We start from the raw sequence: 17,430 nt of genomic DNA, 5'->3' as shown, positions 1-17,430 counted from the left end.
CCACATATTTGTGTTCACGTAGGAAGATAAAGGCAGGTCGCTGCGGTCAATTTCCTAGAAACTAGACGTTTAACTTTCAAGCTAATCACACGAGCAGAGCGAGAGTCGTGGGGAGAGATAAACCTCCCATTCCCCAAGTGTGGCCTCCCCTCAACCACACTCTACCATCCGATACTTGCAGGTAGGTACTGTACATTGCAATTGCTCTTTATCTTCACGTATCCATGCTAAGAACGTATGCAATATGCGCATGAATAGTCAATACGATTTGCATGAATCATATAAAAATAAGTTATTTGGGAGGGTAGAGTGGTTTTATACCCGTGCCACGGTTTGCTTCCTACGGTGGCCTCAGAACCCCTATGGAGGGTGGGTGGGGAACGGCACGACCATCATAAAATTTGGCGACGAAACGGTGTAATTGGTGACCGGTGTGTTAACATCAAGGTTGAGAAGGTGCAACACTCAATCGCACCTGTCAGGCGCTTCTGACAAAATGCCGGTTCCACCTTAATTTGTATAATAATACCCTGTGGATTTATACCACGCAATGATTTCATTTCCTCGTGGCCATTTTCGTATATCTTCATTTTATAGCCCTTTGCAAATGGAGTAAATTGTCACCCGCGCGATGGTAACCATTACTTCTAACTTCTTTATGAAGTAAATTAACTTTTGGGTGAAAGGAATTCGTAAAATATATTATACAGTATATCAAAATCGAAAATGGTAACCTGGTGTCATTGTACCTCTTGAGTTATATTGCCATCTAGTGACTTTAAAAGGAACTAGCCGGGAAGGTTAATTAGCTAGCATCCCGCATAAATCACTCTTGATGGGGAAGAACATCCCCTTAGTTGTAATAAATGATCGGATTTGACCTCTCACCCAATTTATAGACAACGTCTTTGTTGTTAAAGAAAATGGCGCAACTTTTGTCGAGCAAATTATTTACCGAGTTGCTTATCATTGTTATTTTTTTCAAGGTACAAGAACTATTATTATTTTGTAATTCTATTATGGATGAATTTTAATTGTTTTTTTTTAAACTTTCTTTTCACTTACTCTTTAATAAATTATGTATATAATATCCAGAAGAATATGTCTTGGAGGGATTTATTTATGATATATATCTTAAGAGTAGGGACTTAATTTTCTAATTTTCCAGCATCCAACTTAGCTTTTTGATTGTTTAATCTGATTTTTTCTTATTTTTCTAACATCTAATGAAGCATTTGGTGTCTTTAGTGAAGATATGTCTATAAATTGAGCTATATTTTTTGATTTCTTCAACTCTTAACCTGGCATTTTGTTGTGGATTTCATTTTGCTTACTTGAAAATATAGAAGATATCACTAAATTTTATATTTTCTGGTATATTTTGGTCAACTAAATCTTGGAATTGAGTCTCATTTCCCTATTTTGTAAACTCTTTTTCATTCATCTTGGCTCGTCGATGGCTAAGTGAGATATTCTGATATGTTTTAACCAAGTTGAATAAGCAACAAAAAACAGGTATCTATGACAAAAATTGACTTTTATCTTTATAAATCTTCATTTTTATAAACTGTTTTATTAATATATAATAAGATAAAAACTTTTTGTTTCAGGTATTTGGCTTACTTTCTTGATATCTGCATTTGAAAGATGGAAAATTGTTCCGGAGGAGTCATTTGTTTAGAAAGAAACTCCACTGAATCCAGCATTCAGATGAGAAGTGATCTTTGGGTGGTGCCATTGCTTATTGTTTCTTCTATCAATGTTCTCGTCATAACTGTATTCGAGATATTTGTTCTATACAAAGCATACGGAACAAACCCAAATCGCAGACATCTTTTCCTAGGACAGATGCTCCTTTTGGGATTATTTCTATGCTCCTCGTTAGGTTTTGCTTTTGTGCCAAGAGTCCACTGGATATCATGTTCCGTTATCCGTCTGGGACTGGGGTTATCCTATGCCCTTGTGTTCTCGACTTTAATGGTGAAATGCGTGTTTCTGCTAAGCTTAAGTTCTGGCGTGTACCTGCCTCCGGGATATCAAGGCCTACTTCTGTTTTTCGCTATGGCCGTTCAAATCGTCATCAGCATACAAGGATACGTACAAAGGCCTTCGGACGTAATCGTTACGGATGGAGTGGCCAAATGTAGCACCTCCATGACAGAACACATTTATTCTTTATTATACATTGTGTTTCTCATCTTAATAGTGGCTCTTTTAGCCATAAAAGCACGAGGACTGCGTGAGAATCATCGTGAATCCATGTTTATTGGCATCGCAGTCGGTCTAAGCATTCCTATGTGGTGTGCGTGGATAGCCATACCATTGACTGCTTCCAATACCTATTACGATCCCTACGTGGCATTCGGAATTGTATGTAATGCCACTATGGTATTTCTGGTCATGTTTCTACCCAAAGGACGTCAGCTAGCAGCCATGGGAAGGGAGGGACTTTATCCAGAAGACAGAGACGAATTCTCATCTCCGTATCAATCCATCTATACATCATCATTCCTTCATGTGAAACCTCCTCCCATGTCTAATCAAGGTACTCTCATCAAACCAGCCGTCACTCCTACGTCACAAGGTAAGTACCCAGCTGCCTTTTTTGATGCATTGTATCTAAAAAAAATCTGCAATTTTTTAAAAGAAAAGAGCAATTTCCAGACCACCCGTACAGCATATTTATTGATAATTTGCCAAATATTTACTTATTTATTACACATTAGGGGACGTTGTTACTGTCAGATTAATCTTTCTCTCTATCTATCAATTCACAATTAGTTCTTTCTACTATAATTAATAACCATCTTCTTACGGACGAATAAAGAAAAGAACCCCTTTTTTCGTTACAATGGGGTGTAACCGTGTATAGTTATAATGTTACAGCTTTACATTCTTATCCATCAATCTTAATGTTATGCTATATATATAGATCCATATATTATTGTTAAGCACGTATTACATTCCATTAATCTTCATAATGTTACGCATGTTAAAAGAACAAAATGTAAAGGCTCTTGTTACACATGTTTTTTTTTTAAGTTATGTAGATTCATGTTATAAAAGTCATCTCGAGCCACGAAGAATCTCCATTTCTAAAGTGAAGAATTGATCTATTTCTTTTGAACAAATGGTCTAAGGTTCATTTTTAACATTATAGAATGTGTCAAATATTAAATTAGTTTTAATATTAAAAAAAAAAAAATTGAAACGGAGGTTAAAACCCCTTCAAATATTGTATTCAGTTATCATTTATCTTAGACAGTTGCATTCTAAGTTCCTAATGCTTTCATTGTCGTTAGAAACACTTCTCACGCATCATACTTTTAGATTTAATTTAGTTTCTATTCAAAATTAATAAAGCATTTAAGTTCAAGGATCTAATTATTTATATAAATTGAGTTGCAAACCTTTCAAATTTTAATGTTTCGAGTGTCACTCGAGAATTTAAATCCTCGTACACCAATATTTTAATATTAAAATTACATACAGGATGGCCTAAGAGTTAATTATTAGGGTTTAGTGTTGCGTGTGTCAGGCCCACTTGCGAATGTGAATCGTAAACTGGGATTAAAACGTGTTTTTCTTTTGAAAAATTGGTGGTATTACCAGTTGGTAAGCAGTAATTTAGTCCTTACAATGGTTGATTGACTTTGGACCTCCCTGCGGAATTATGGCACGTCTACCATAGATTTATAGCAGTTGTTTATAGAACTATAATTGAAATTAATTTTGTACCTATCCATTACGTTTCCCTTTCCGCATACGAATTAGAAGGTCACTAGAAGAATGGATCCGCATTGAGCGCGAGCACGCCACGCGCACTCCTAGTAGGAATATGTCACCTCCTTCACCGTTAGCCGGTGGCATTGCATTTATCTACAGTTTAATCTTAAGCATATCGTGATTTAATTACGTTTAAATTAAGCGCAAGCAACCGATTCGTGGAAAAACTATCCATTGCAATTAATAAATCCATTGCATAAATTTAGGCAAAGCGCTGAGGATTATATCTTCGTAGCTTCATTTGAAGAGAAAATATATACCCGTGAAGTGTTAAGTTACTATTCATGACATTTCGCAGCTTTCAAACGGGCTGACATGAATATTATAAATGAAAATGAAAGAATACAATGCACGGTTACTACTATTATGATCCAAGGATCAACGTAATATTATAACAACTCTTTCAAGAGAACGGATTATAGAATACATATTTTAAAAAGCGAAATAATATAAGTACGAAGGTTCCTTTGGGTGGGCGTCTCTTTAAAAATTCTGTTTCAAATCTCCACCCCTGTCTAGAACATTTGATTCTTTGCACAGCGGGATAATACGGTTCAACCCAACACCTGAATTTTACTGCCTTCCAGGCCGAACTCGGAATATAATTACTTCCAGACGTCATTCTTATGAATCGAAACTTTAAAAAAAAAAAAATTATATTTATAAACCCCGCTGTGACGTCATGGCTTTAACTTTTTCCAGAAGGCATATTTTATTTTCCTTCTCCGCCGACAAGGGTGTGGCGTTACGGTCATCCAGCCAAATCGCCAGTGTTGCCAGGCCGTCCGGAAGATAGTTATTTTTATCCAGGAGAAAGAACATTTTCCTGTAATCCTAATGTCAAATTCTATCGAGGACCACTTTATTGATCTCGTCAGCAGTTAAAGTAAGTATACACTTTTGTTTTAATGGCAAATCTCCCCAGAAAATCCATTAAACTCCAGGTTAAAAAAATATATTTAAATTTTGTTTTTTCAGGTATAAAAACTTGGAAAAAGACATACTTTCTTTCGTGTGTGTGTATGTGTGTGTGTGTGTTTCAATTATCGCCAATAACTAACCAAATTTTTTATTTTTATATATATACATTTTTTTTTTTTTAAATTTCGCGGCTGCTGCTGCTGCCTAGATCTCAAGACACCTCTCAAGAAAAGTGATGAGGAGAATGCAGACACTAATGATATTATACATTCTGTATTCTCAATCATGTTTACTCATGTTATCTGTCAAGTTGATAATGACGCGAGTCACACATGCCAGAATACATCCCATCATATTGTCAGTAGTGATGCCATTCCTTCCTTTTTTTTTTTATTATTTTATTTTACAACTTCGCTCCTCGCGAACAATGAATAGGACCGAGAGCAGCTTTCATGTCAACTTAAGTACTAATTTATTATGTTTTGTTGGATATATTCAGTTTTTCGGATGCCTCATCAAATTTGCCAATAAAAAAAGCATTTTTTTTAAATTTTATTGTTTTATCCACCACGTTGAAACTATAGAGAGGGGGATGTAGATGTGTCGAATTTTATCACCATCTTCAACGTCTTACGAAGAATCCCTTCACGAATAACCTAATATTAACTATGCAGGTGCGTCTGTCTGTCTGAAGTACTCTGTTGCAGGTGTGGTTCCACTTTCTCTAATCGACTTGTACTCAATTTCTTAAGGGGGGTACAGCAGGTGATGTTTCGTTTTAAGCATTTGATAAACAGTAAAAAACACGGAGTTTGTAAATTAGAATCATATCACCAACGTTTATTTGTATACAGAGTAGATTTTTAAAGAATATTTTTTACAATTCCCGTGTTGAAAAGTGAATGGCGACAACGTGTTGTATGTAAAACATCACGAAGTGATGCTTCTCGCTGGTAACAGTACTTTACCTTGTTTCTATTCACAACTACGTAAAGTACTTTGAACTTGTCGGGGGGAGGGGAGAAAGTACGAAGAAGATGATTTTGTTCTGCATGTTTCAAACATTTTAACAAGTAACAGCTGGCTCCGTATCTCGTTATCAAGTCTGAAAGATAACCTTCAGATGACAGATTTCGTTCTACGTGGGATAAGGTTCAAAACAAGGGATCCCTTGTTTAAAAAAAACATATTTCGTGTCTTCGAAACTTATAATAATACTAACTATACATCCCGAATCTTTAATTTTAGGTAAAAAATGCTTAAATTATAACCATTTTTCCTATGGTAACTCGTGAAAAATAAGATGAAGACACTCGAAGCATTTATGGTCTGAAGAGAGTTCTTTGTTCGCAATTCAAGAATCCATGCATCACGTAAATGTTTTAAATCCTTAAATTAGAATATTTCTAACTCGAATGAATAAATTTTGAAGGATTATAAAGAAAAATCTATTCAAAATCCTTAAAATTCTGAAACACCTTACCACGAATCAACCTATGTTGCAATGCGCTAGAAATATATTTAGTTTAATTCAGAATGCCTTATTAATGCTTAATAAGTAACTCGAAAATTCCTATTATAGTTTAATGGCCTTATAAAAACTTTAATAATGCTAATTAACATATAAAACTTGGTAGATATTTATAAGATATTCAAAGTATGAAGTACCCCGAGTTGACCTTTACGGATATTCATGCATAACCATCAGAAATGAATTCATTAATGTATGAAAATCTTTAAAAAATTTATACTGAAGACTTTTATATATGACATACTTAAAATATTATAAATATTTAAACTAAACAAATATATTTGTAAACTAAATTGGGTTACCAAAAACCCATATGATACTCATTTAAGGTATTAAAAATACGTAATATTATTAATAAATTGAATGAAAAATTGGGCGTAGATCTGTATGAATGTGAATATAAACGTCACAGATAGAAAAAAATATAAAGATTTATACGTTAAAATCTCGATGAACATGTAATTAAAACCACTCAGAAACTGATTTTTCTTGATAAAAGGGAAAGCATTTTGCAACGTCAGAATTAATTATCGATTCAGAGAATTAGAAATAAATAAATCCAAACAAGTTTTTCAACTTTAACTGAAAAATCTCTTACATCAGATAACAATTAAATCAATTTTGAAATATCCTGTTTGGTTACCGATCTAGAACAAGCTTTTCGCAAAATACACACACCATCAAGAAAATCGCAGCAGGAAACAAGTTCTAAATTATAATTAAGCAAAATAGCTTTGCTTTTTTTGAAAACAAAAAATCAAATTTAACATTATAAAATTCATCAATTTTTACAGAATTGTTATTTTGTTTTAGCATTGTATCCTTATCGGAGCCATCGCACTCGACTTATCCGAAGTTCCCCATGTTGCAAACATCAATTAAGAGCCTTATGAGGTGGGAGTCACCTGACTAGTTTGCATGATTTACATCATGTGAACAACGTGGGAATTTCTGTAGCATGTTTTAAGTGCTACTACATTAACAATTTCTAAGCGGGGAAAAAAAGAAGAAGAAAAATCTTATTGCTTTTTATACATTTCTATCTTCAAAAATTACTTGCTGGATGAGGATATTTTTTAAGGGTAAAAAATCCCATCAGATAAGAATTTTAATTCATTATAATGTCATAGGCTAATTTTGTTAAGTATAGGGTTTCTACGATTTTTACTGCACACATCTCTAATTATTACCTGTCATGTGCTTTAAATATGCATAATATGTGAGTGTATGGAATTAATTCAGTTGCTTTAATGAGTATGCCTTGCATTTTGTTGAAAGTATACACATATATATGTATACGTATATATACTTTTTCCTCCTCTCACCAAGATGGAAGGGGTAAAAAAATAAGAAAATTGCAAACTATTCTATTAAAACCCGTGCAATTGACCATGTTGCAAATTGATCCACAGTTGAAACTTAGTGTTACCGCTCGGTAAATATCACTCTACAAATTATTATAGGTTTCTATCTCGAGTAGGCAGGACTGACATCCTGCATGAAGCTATGATAGATGACGTCATTATACTCAGCCCCGGAGATACATATTTTTTTCTTTTTTTCCCCCGAAAGTGGACCCTATTATAACAGTTCTTAGAAAAATAACCGTGCAACTTATGAATACGTAAAGGGATATCGTGCTTCAATTATAGAGTTAGGTAGAAAATGTTACGACGTGAATAATCGTTGGTCATTTTCTAACGATTCTGAAGATAGCACAAACACCAGAACTACACAAAAGACATTGGTCAATGGAGTTCAATGGCCGGACAACCACCCCGAAGGTGGAGAGATCTGCTAAGAAGATTGAAGATTTCCCCTTTTTTTTTTGTTAAGAAAGTGTAAACAGTTACGATACCCCTTCTTGGTTTATTGAATGAAGACGCTTTAATAAAAATGGAGTAAGTGATTTCTTGATATCCTGGACCATTAAGAGGATAGGGGGAGTTTGAAACTAACGCACGAGGCTCGACTTTTCACCCGAATTCTTACAACGTTATCTTAATTTTGTGAATATCGCCGGCAATTAAATTTACTTGATTGATATCACGAAGCTCCAATGGATTCAAAATGCAGCCATCTAGAAATTAGGAATTGAAAGATTTGTTCCAAGTTACATAGTGATGCTTTATATTACTATAATAATGGTAATTTAGTTTAATTAGCCTCAAGAATAGCCAGCGTAATGTTTAAAGATAAGTGCCATATTGCACATTTTAACGTAATTTTTTGCGTGGGATTGCGGATGCGCAGGCGAACGTACGGATTCACAAAATGCATTTATTATTGTACGAAACGTTAGTTAATGCGGGAGGTTAGACATTGGAGCTCGTTAGCATACGCGATAACGCGTTGTGCAGACATTTTTATGATGATCATTATGCAGATCCGTGAGATGAACAATGCAGATAAAGGGCATTGTTTTTTAGAGCCTGCATTTGCGTAGAAAAGCTTGATTAATCAATTTGAAAATGCCTGGACATGCCGCTTAGATCTTATGAAAGTATGATTTGTTCATCCAAAATAATAAGATTTGTTATAAGAAAATTTGAGATTAATTTAACTGTTTTGACGTAGATAATCCGAAAATTAAGATTATCGGTGAGAAAAAGTCGAGGTTAAAGTGTAATATGGAGTTGATTTGGTAGAGATGAAGAAGAGTAAGATAAATGGTTAGAACTGGTAACGACCGTGAACAATCCCAAAAGCTGAGGGAAATGGCATTTGCTCGTGTAGTCTGTAATTATAAAATTGAAAATTTACCGCCTTGTTCCTACCACTGATAATCCAAATTTTCGATATTAATTCGAGACGGGTCAACCGAAATTGTGCACAAGTCATTAATCAGTGGCTTCTCCCACTTATAACGTCGCGTGGTAGAATCATTAGATGCACCACGTGATTAACCTAAGGGCTTTTTGTAAACTCCGCGAAGAATCAAGATGTCTCTTTTTAAAATACCACCGTTGTTTGCTTTTTTTTTAATGGCATTTTTACCGGAAATTGATCACGAATCTAACATTTTAATATTTATATTCATTGTTTTGATTTCATTTTTATAGATATGTCACCAGGTGGCGCCACCTGATGACTTTCGAAAATAGGATTAATTTTGACAATTGATCTAGTGACTTCATTTAGTGTATAATTTTCACTTAATTCCGTGGCGCCACCTCGTGCTCGAAATCAGAACTAAGTTTTAAAAATACGATTGACTGTTTTCGATTAGTGGCGCCATCTGAAGTTTCATTACGTAACTTTTTAATTACAATAAAATTTCTGGTAAAACAAATACTGCTAATTTACAAGAACAAATCACACAAATTCCATTTTTTAATCGTATTATAATTATTTTTTTAATAAACTTTGCAAAAACTTTTACAAATTTTTAACAAAAAAGAAAATCATCCAATATCACATAACTAATGATGCAATATAAGTACTAATATATAGATATATGTATATATATATATAAATATATTTATTTGAACGTCAGAATATTAAAAATATTTAACAAAAATATTTATGATACAATTTCTTCTTTTTAGTAAACTATATAAAATTATTGATTGAGGGAGGAAAACAAATTTTCCATCAAAATTTTAACCTTTTTTTTTAAAGAAAATTCTCATTTTCATACTCTCTAAACATAGCTGCAAAAACAAATCTAACATTTAAACAAAATTTTTAATAAATTATATATATATATATATATTGAGCATTTTTTAGTCAATAATATAATAAATTAAAAGTCTCCAACTTGTATACATAGTTTCTAAAACAGTAAATAAAATTCTAATTAGTTTAAAGTATTTGATTATGCGTTCACTATTGCTTAAATCATTGATATGTACAGTACATACACAGTTTGGCACTGGACCAGAGACAAAGTTAGTTTTTATGTTATGCAAAGTTGCTAAAAACATAAAAATGAGGGGTTTAATACATTTTTTTCTGTCTATATTATATTTTTTAGTTCATAATTTAATATATTTTTCGTATATTATGCAACAAAATAATTATAAGGCAAGAAATGCTGTCAAAATCATATATGTGTGCTTAATAGAGTTAGGTATTAAAATTTGGCTCCTGCACAATTAATTTTCTTTGAATGTTTATATATTTTTGATTATATAATGATAAAATTTAATGTTTCTTAAGCAAAAAACATGTATTTACGCGATTAGCATCGGTATGCCATGATTAATAATGCAACTAATCTCGAATATAAACAAGTCGGAAAACATTAAATCGTATTAGTAGTAATTATTTGATAAATATAATTAATAATATATATATATATATATATATAAAACAAGAAGAATTTTAGTCCACATTACAAATATGAAAATGGAATAAATTGTTAAAACCCTTGCCTCTGACAGAGCATATAAAGAATTCTCATTGAGCCATAAAAATCATTTACATCTCAAACAGAAAAATTGATCATAGAATTTTTTTTAAAGTTTACATAATTAAAAAAAGATCTAAAATTATAAATTAAAGAAAAATTATGTTAAAATCATAATTTTAAAAGAGAATATATTGTTTATAATTTGGATTAAATTTGTAAAAAGTTGAAAATATTTTTGTTTGAAGTGTAATTAATTTAGTAGGACTCGTACGGAATTCTCTTTACAAATATAAATGGAATATCATCAGCAGTACATATATATGTACAAAAAATATTGGTCTTTGTTGAGAGAATTTATCAAATAATACTTTTTAGTATCCTGAGAATAAGGAATGATTAACAAGTTTCAGTACATCAAATATTAAAATAATCAATTGTATCTCCTGCTTTTCAATACATTCTATAAATCATTTATATTCAGATTAATTGTCAGTACTACTTGAAACAACTTGGCAAGCCAACATTAGTCTGAATCATTTGTTTTAATGGATCAAATGGACGTATTAATAAATACCAAACAGTAACATTCACAGTTGAATCTAACATGAGTATCACATTACTACTTTAATTGATAGTTTCAGAAATTTTATTTCTATTAAAATAAAATTTATGTTTAAAAATCTTAAAATTTCATTAATAAAAATATATCTGAACTACACCAAAATACTGTTATGAATTCTGTTTAAAATTCAAATTATGTGTTGGCATAATTTTATAATTAGTTAAGTTAATAAACTAAATTCATTCTGTAGTGATCAAAGCTTACAGTTTATATTAATTTATATTGTTTTTAATGTAACTGAATCTATTCTGAGTAAATTATAAATATAGTAGGATCTATCATGTAAATGGTTGCTTAATTTTGAACATTGATATGGATCAATGATGAAATTTTAATTTATTAAAATGTTTTTATGGAATTTATAATACAACAATATCAAATATTTTGATAACTGAATATGAAATGGACTATTGCAACAAACCTGATGATGATTAAAAATTGCACTCTGTAATTTTTAAAAAATTAACTGTCTATGATGCTTCAATTTTATACTTCAGCTGCTTAACAAGAAAATTTTGTTTCGTTTTTTTAAATTTACAGCCATTGAATAAATGTCTATTTACACACTCAATCTCTGGTAACCTGAAAAAGTAATTTAGTAAATTAGTTAATAATAATAAAATTAATTAGTCAGTAAATCAATGTTAGTAAATTAGTTTCAAACATTAGATTTAAAATGTGAATCAACTGCTTATATATATTATTATGACAAAATTCATAAATGAAAAAATTCAAAAGATTTAGTCATCTCATTAAAAGTAACAAAAATATTTCAGAAATTAAAGCTAAAAAATTTAAGTTTTTAATGTATTTACATGCAGAAGTATTTATAAAATACTACAAATGCTTTATCAATAAGCCAAAAACATTTCTTAAATATTTTCTTTTATTTGTTAGTTTCTTTAAACAATCAATATATCTTTATATATATATATGTCTAAGAAACAGAATTTGTATTTATGAAATAAAAACAATTAATTTTTAACTTATTAGTTCAACATATATTAATTTAGCAAATAAAAATAAAACAAACATAAGGTTATAACAAATCAGCCTGATAGTGTGATTAGTTAACCTGAAGCATTAACATATTAAAACTGTAAGGTTGGCATAATTACACCAATTGAGGAGTTCTATGAAATAACAGAAAAAGTGCACTCAGATACCTTACTTGTTTTATTATGCATGTTAAATAGTTTTTTGGATATTTCCCTTACTATAGTATGCACTTATTGCTATAATAATCACGTGTATTTAATATTTAAACTTTACTTACTTCATAACAAACCTCATCAAAAAACTGTTTTTTGAGAATTCCCAAAAACATCAAAATTTAACTTTGGTACCTTATTCCATAGAACACCTCAATTACAGCTGACTGACTCTGTTAAACTCCATCATGACACAAAGTCATCCAGCAGCCAGAGATGGGAATTGACATTCATATTATACCCAAGGTAAATTATAGATCTGATTATGTTTGAACAAGATCGAGCACCTCGACGTTAAGTTATCGTTACTATAAATGATTCCTAATGACTTGATATGTACTACTTCAATTTATATTTACATCTGTAAATCTATTTCATAAATTCTTATTGTATCTATTAATTTTGCATAAATCCTACCATATATAAATGACTAAAATATCATAAATCATCTGAAGTTTATTTCAGTTAGTTTGCATGATATAGAAGAATTTTTAATAAATTTTAAGTTTTTAAAGTTAAATATAATAGAAAAACATAAACATAAATGTATAAGGTGTAAAGAAGCCATAGATAGAATTCAATCTGTAAGGAATTTGTGCTTATTCAGAACTGTATCAGAATGTCAGTAAAATCCAATTACAAAAATAAAGAAATAGAATAAATATTCTTAGCCTGTTGTTTACTTAAAGTGTTAACCAAGTTTGATATGATACACACAGAAAAACATTTATGATTGTTAAAACTTTAATAGAAAAATTATAACTGATTTATTTAAATAAACTATTTAAGGAAGCAAAGAATAATTCGGTTTTGTCAATTTCCGACAATCAAATGACAGTAAAACAGAGAAAATACTGATATATATCTTCTGTTTCATTTAGTTATCCTATGGCAGATGAAAGTTAAAAGTATATTTTACGCTATTTTTCTTTCTCGATATACTCAACCTTATAATGTATTTCTATAGCTCAATACTAAGATATATATTAAAACAGTCAGTTAAAAACTAAAGCTAAGTTATTTTTAGACTAAACAGATGTGAAAGAAAACTTTCCCATTGAGAAAAAATAAAATTTAAAATAGTTTTTGTAAGAAAATATATTTTAATTTTGTACATTTTAAAGATATTTTTAATCTAGTGTGAAATTTAAATGATAGACTTCAGACATTTACTTAGAATTGTTTTTTGAATCTATTAATTTATGACTTACTTCAAACAACGGACTTATTCCAAGGACATCATTGAATTCACTTCCTATATACAATAAGTGATAAAATCCTGGTTGTAAAGGAACTTGATCAACAAATGTAATATGATAATAAGCAGAAACACCAGTATCAACTGAACCAACAATATAGGATGGCTTTCCAGTTAATGGTGTTCTGGCTTTGCATCCACTTTCATTACAGTGTTTACTTCTTAAATACACAGAATCTGTGGCTTTGGTGCTTCCTTCTTCTTGTGACACATACCGAACAGTTCTGTGGACTTCTTCAGTATCAGTTTTATCAGCTGATGATGGCAGTTTGATGTCGGTAACAGGTTTAGTCGACGCCCAAACATAATTAATATGCTCATCCAAACCTCTAAAATCTCGCTAAAAGAAATTGATTCATTTAATTAAACTAATAGAATAGTTACAATAAAATAAAGCATATACTCTTAAACAAAAATAATTTAACCATAAAAAATAAAAAAATTAAATATGAGAAATTTTTAAAATCATTAGATATAAAGTAAAATAATTACATTAGGATGAATGAGTTTTTGTATAAATTTGATTGAAGTTTAGTCAACAATGCAAGACTAGAATGATTGACCGATCTAACTTCTAATATTTTTCTTTTGTTTACATACAAATCTTTTTTATTCTTTCAGTTCCATAAAATAAAAATCATCTTTTTTAAATTTACGCTTTGTTTTTTAAATGCTGGTTATTTTTGAAATTTTCAAACAACGACTTAATCATGATGGCTTTTAAATATAATTGACGACTAATTGATTAGTTAATAAGTAACTTTAGATATACTGTATTATCAATAATCTTGAAAAATTTTTGTGAATGAATAAGGCATTGTTTGGAAAAAATTATAGAATAACACATTTTCTTTTCACATTAAAAAATATTTATTTTTTACTTTATTATGAAAAATTAAATATTCTATGTATAAAAGTTTCTGCAAATTTTGATCTAAATTCAATAAATAATTTTTTGGTTTTGAATAAATTGTGATACAATTTTATCACAATTTTTATAAAAGTCAAAATAAAATATTCTTAAGGTTTTCTAACGTTGTTTTCCTTGATTAGCTAGTCCTTTTTTTTTTTATTTTTATTTAATCACTCTGCAGTGACTGATGGATATATCCGTCAAGGGCAATCGTGTAGCACTTGTGTATGACGGCTATATCTGCAAAAGAATTTTGCGGGTATCGCCAAAAACTACCGCGAAAAAAAATTCACATAAAAAAAGGAATTATGTGACAATAAGAAAAGACTACTTTACTAGACATAACTGTTTACAAAATCTTTTTCCAAAACGGTAATGAGAAAAAACGGATGTGAAAATACTTAAAAAATGTTTCACATGTTTATTCTCCACTACATAGGGATAGCACCATACCTGACTAACCCACTGCAAAAAGGTTAATATTAAATTATTTTATCTTATTGACATTAAATTTAAACATTTAAAATAATTTAAACAAATTTAAATGTACTTTTATCAATTGATAGAAAGTATATAGTAAATACTGCAAAAACCAGACAACTATGGGACTATCTTATGTCTTGCAGGTTTTCTGTCATTGACAAGATTTAGATAAAGCAAATACTTGCTCAGCAAATAATTAGTCTAATTCACAAAACAACACCTTTACTTGTTGCTGAGATATTTTTATTGAGAGAACTAATGTTTTCGGCCTACTCAATAGGCCATCCTCAGGCTTAACTTTCGAAAACGGAAAATTAGTGTTCCATTAAAAGAATACATTTGTTTAAAAATTCAAAGCATCAGTAACAGAAAAAATAAAAAACAAAAAAGGAAGAACATGGTAATATATGCAAATATAAATATACAATAAAATCGACATAGTGATAATAAGAAGTAAAAAATAAAAAATAAAAGAAAAAAAAACAAGTCACAACAAGAAATTTCGGGATAAGACTTAAAGAACACAAGTATGACATCAGGAAAGGCTCCAACGCAACAGTGCTTTCGCAGTTTGCGCAGACCCAAGGCTCAATAATTAAATGGGAGGAAGTGGTTATTGTCAAACCTTTCAGCTCCCCAACGTTAGCAAGTACCGCTGAAAAAAATTGAAATTTACAAAAGCAGGTTGGAAGAGACATGGCATAAATGCGAGGGACGCAGACAGCCTACCAACAGCTTGGAAATTTGTAGTCAAGAAATGTATCACGAACTCGTAGGCTTACCTTAGCTTATATTTACATTTTTCATTGATTATTCCTCAATAATTTGCTATTCTGTTTATGAAAAAGTATCACCAGTAGATTCATTTTTATTTTTATTTTATTTTATTTTATTATTTTTTTATTTATTTTATTTTTTTATTTTTTACTTCTTATTCTCACTATGTTGATTTTATTGTATATTTATATTTGTATATATTACCATGTTCTTCCATCTTTGTTTTTTTATTTTTTCCGTTACTGATGCTTTGAATTTTTAAACAAATGTATTCTTTTAATGGAACGCTAATGTTCCATTTTCGAAAGTTAAGCCTGAGGATGGCTTATTGAGTAGGCCGAAAACATTAGTTCTCTCAATAAAAATATCTCAGCAACAAGTAAAGGCGTTGTTTTGTGAATTAGACAAGATTTAGTATTCTTTTCTATTGTTCTCTATTGCCTATACAAATGCCCTGAAAATATTTCTTTTCCCCTTTTATGAGATTGGGTGAAAAAAATAATTTCTCTTTTTAATAAAACTGTCTAATGTCATTTATGTAGAAATTATTGAAACAAATTTCTAAGACCATAGGTTTATCAAAAAATTTTTGGTCCTCATTACCTTTATTCTTCTTTATTGCAAATTCGTAAGTTCATAAAGATTTATATCTTCAATTTCTATGGGAAAAAATACACAAGCACACAAATAAAAGCTATAAATAACAATGCAAAAGAAAATGGAAGACAAAACCCTTCAATGTACTTTGAAATGCCCTCTAACAAAAAATAATTTGTTTCCAGAAAGATGGTACTACACTAATACAGAAATACAAACTCATAATTTCTGGATTTTGTATCTATAGTTTCCTGTATTTGAATTGCAATAATTTTCAATTCTTCCATTCTGTCCACATCTCACAGGTTCCAGCTTTCAGAGAACATTTGTTAGATAAATTTTCTGCCTTATTCATATTCTGGTTTTGACAGGTTTTACTGTATTTTGCAATTTAAATTCCAAAATAACAATAAATTCTTCTTACTTTAAACAAACCAATCCAGTCCCATCCATTTGGTTCCCAATTTTCGTTAAAATAATACGTAGCTTCTCCGTCTTCATAAGATTTCCAACTTTTGATTGGAAGAAATGTAACTTTCTTTTCCAGTGGATCAGGAAATACCTAAAATTATCATCAAATTTAATTAAATAAGATTTCATTCAAAAATCTAAAAAGTTTTAGAACAAGAATATAAATCAGAAATATTCACATGGATTAATTATTATTCATCTAATGCTTATACATATATATATATATATATTTCTTATTATTATTTAAAAATTATTTCTTATATATATAAGAAATCATTTTTTTTCATTAAAATGATTTTTGGGTTTGGCCAGGTCCACAATGGGGGCTGGGAGATGAATGACAGGACTTGATATATCTGGGACAAACTACTCAGATTTCATCCTGGCTCCCCAGAGCGCTAGACTGTCACCTTAACCCACAAAAATTTTATTTGTTTTGATATTAAATATTGAATATAAAAATATTTGAAATGATTTTTATAATAAAAAGATTAAAGTTAACTTTA

At 30.2% G+C, this 17,430-nt stretch overlaps 2 protein-coding genes and 1 long non-coding RNA gene across 5 annotated transcripts in view; 2 read left to right on the top strand and 1 right to left on the bottom strand.

Moving 5' to 3' along the window:
• Positions 1–17,430, top strand: part of LOC136982348 (uncharacterized) — a 92,557-nt gene that overhangs the window by 49,724 nt on the left and 25,403 nt on the right. The window lies entirely within an intron of this gene.
• On the top strand, positions 1,444–5,257 carry LOC136982345 (metabotropic glutamate receptor-like). Its single transcript, XM_067278820.1, has 4 exons — positions 1,444–1,515; positions 1,611–2,584; positions 4,489–4,672; positions 4,765–5,257. Exons 2-3 carry the CDS (start codon positions 1,648–1,650, stop codon positions 4,653–4,655), a joined length of 1,104 nt encoding a protein of 367 aa, XP_067134921.1. The 5' UTR covers positions 1,444–1,515; positions 1,611–1,647; the 3' UTR covers positions 4,656–4,672; positions 4,765–5,257.
• The window catches only part of LOC136982347 (inositol polyphosphate 5-phosphatase K-like), a 28,818-nt gene continuing 21,248 nt past the window's right edge, over positions 9,861–17,430 (bottom strand). Inside the window, exons 11-14 of one of the 3 annotated variants that reach the window (XR_010881880.1) lie at positions 16,878–17,015; positions 13,637–14,023; positions 11,636–11,796; positions 9,861–9,891 (exon numbers count right to left, since the gene is read on the bottom strand). Coding sequence is in view for 1 of the 3 variants with exons in the window: in XM_067278822.1 (XP_067134923.1) it covers positions 11,782–11,796; positions 13,637–14,023; positions 16,878–17,015 (540 nt within the window). In the remaining 2 variants the exon portion in view is untranslated. Of the gene's footprint in view, positions 11,797–13,636; positions 14,024–16,877; positions 17,016–17,430 lie in introns of all 3 variants that reach the window. The other 2 variants (XR_010881881.1, XM_067278822.1) reach the window with 2 other exon arrangements.

Source organism: Centruroides vittatus, unplaced genomic scaffold (genome assembly GCF_030686945.1).
Source record: "Centruroides vittatus isolate TY-2023 unplaced genomic scaffold, ASM3068694v2 contig_823, whole genome shotgun sequence".
NCBI lineage: Eukaryota > Metazoa > Arthropoda > Arachnida > Scorpiones > Buthidae > Centruroides > Centruroides vittatus.
This window is presented reverse-complemented; position numbering and strand designations above follow the sequence as displayed.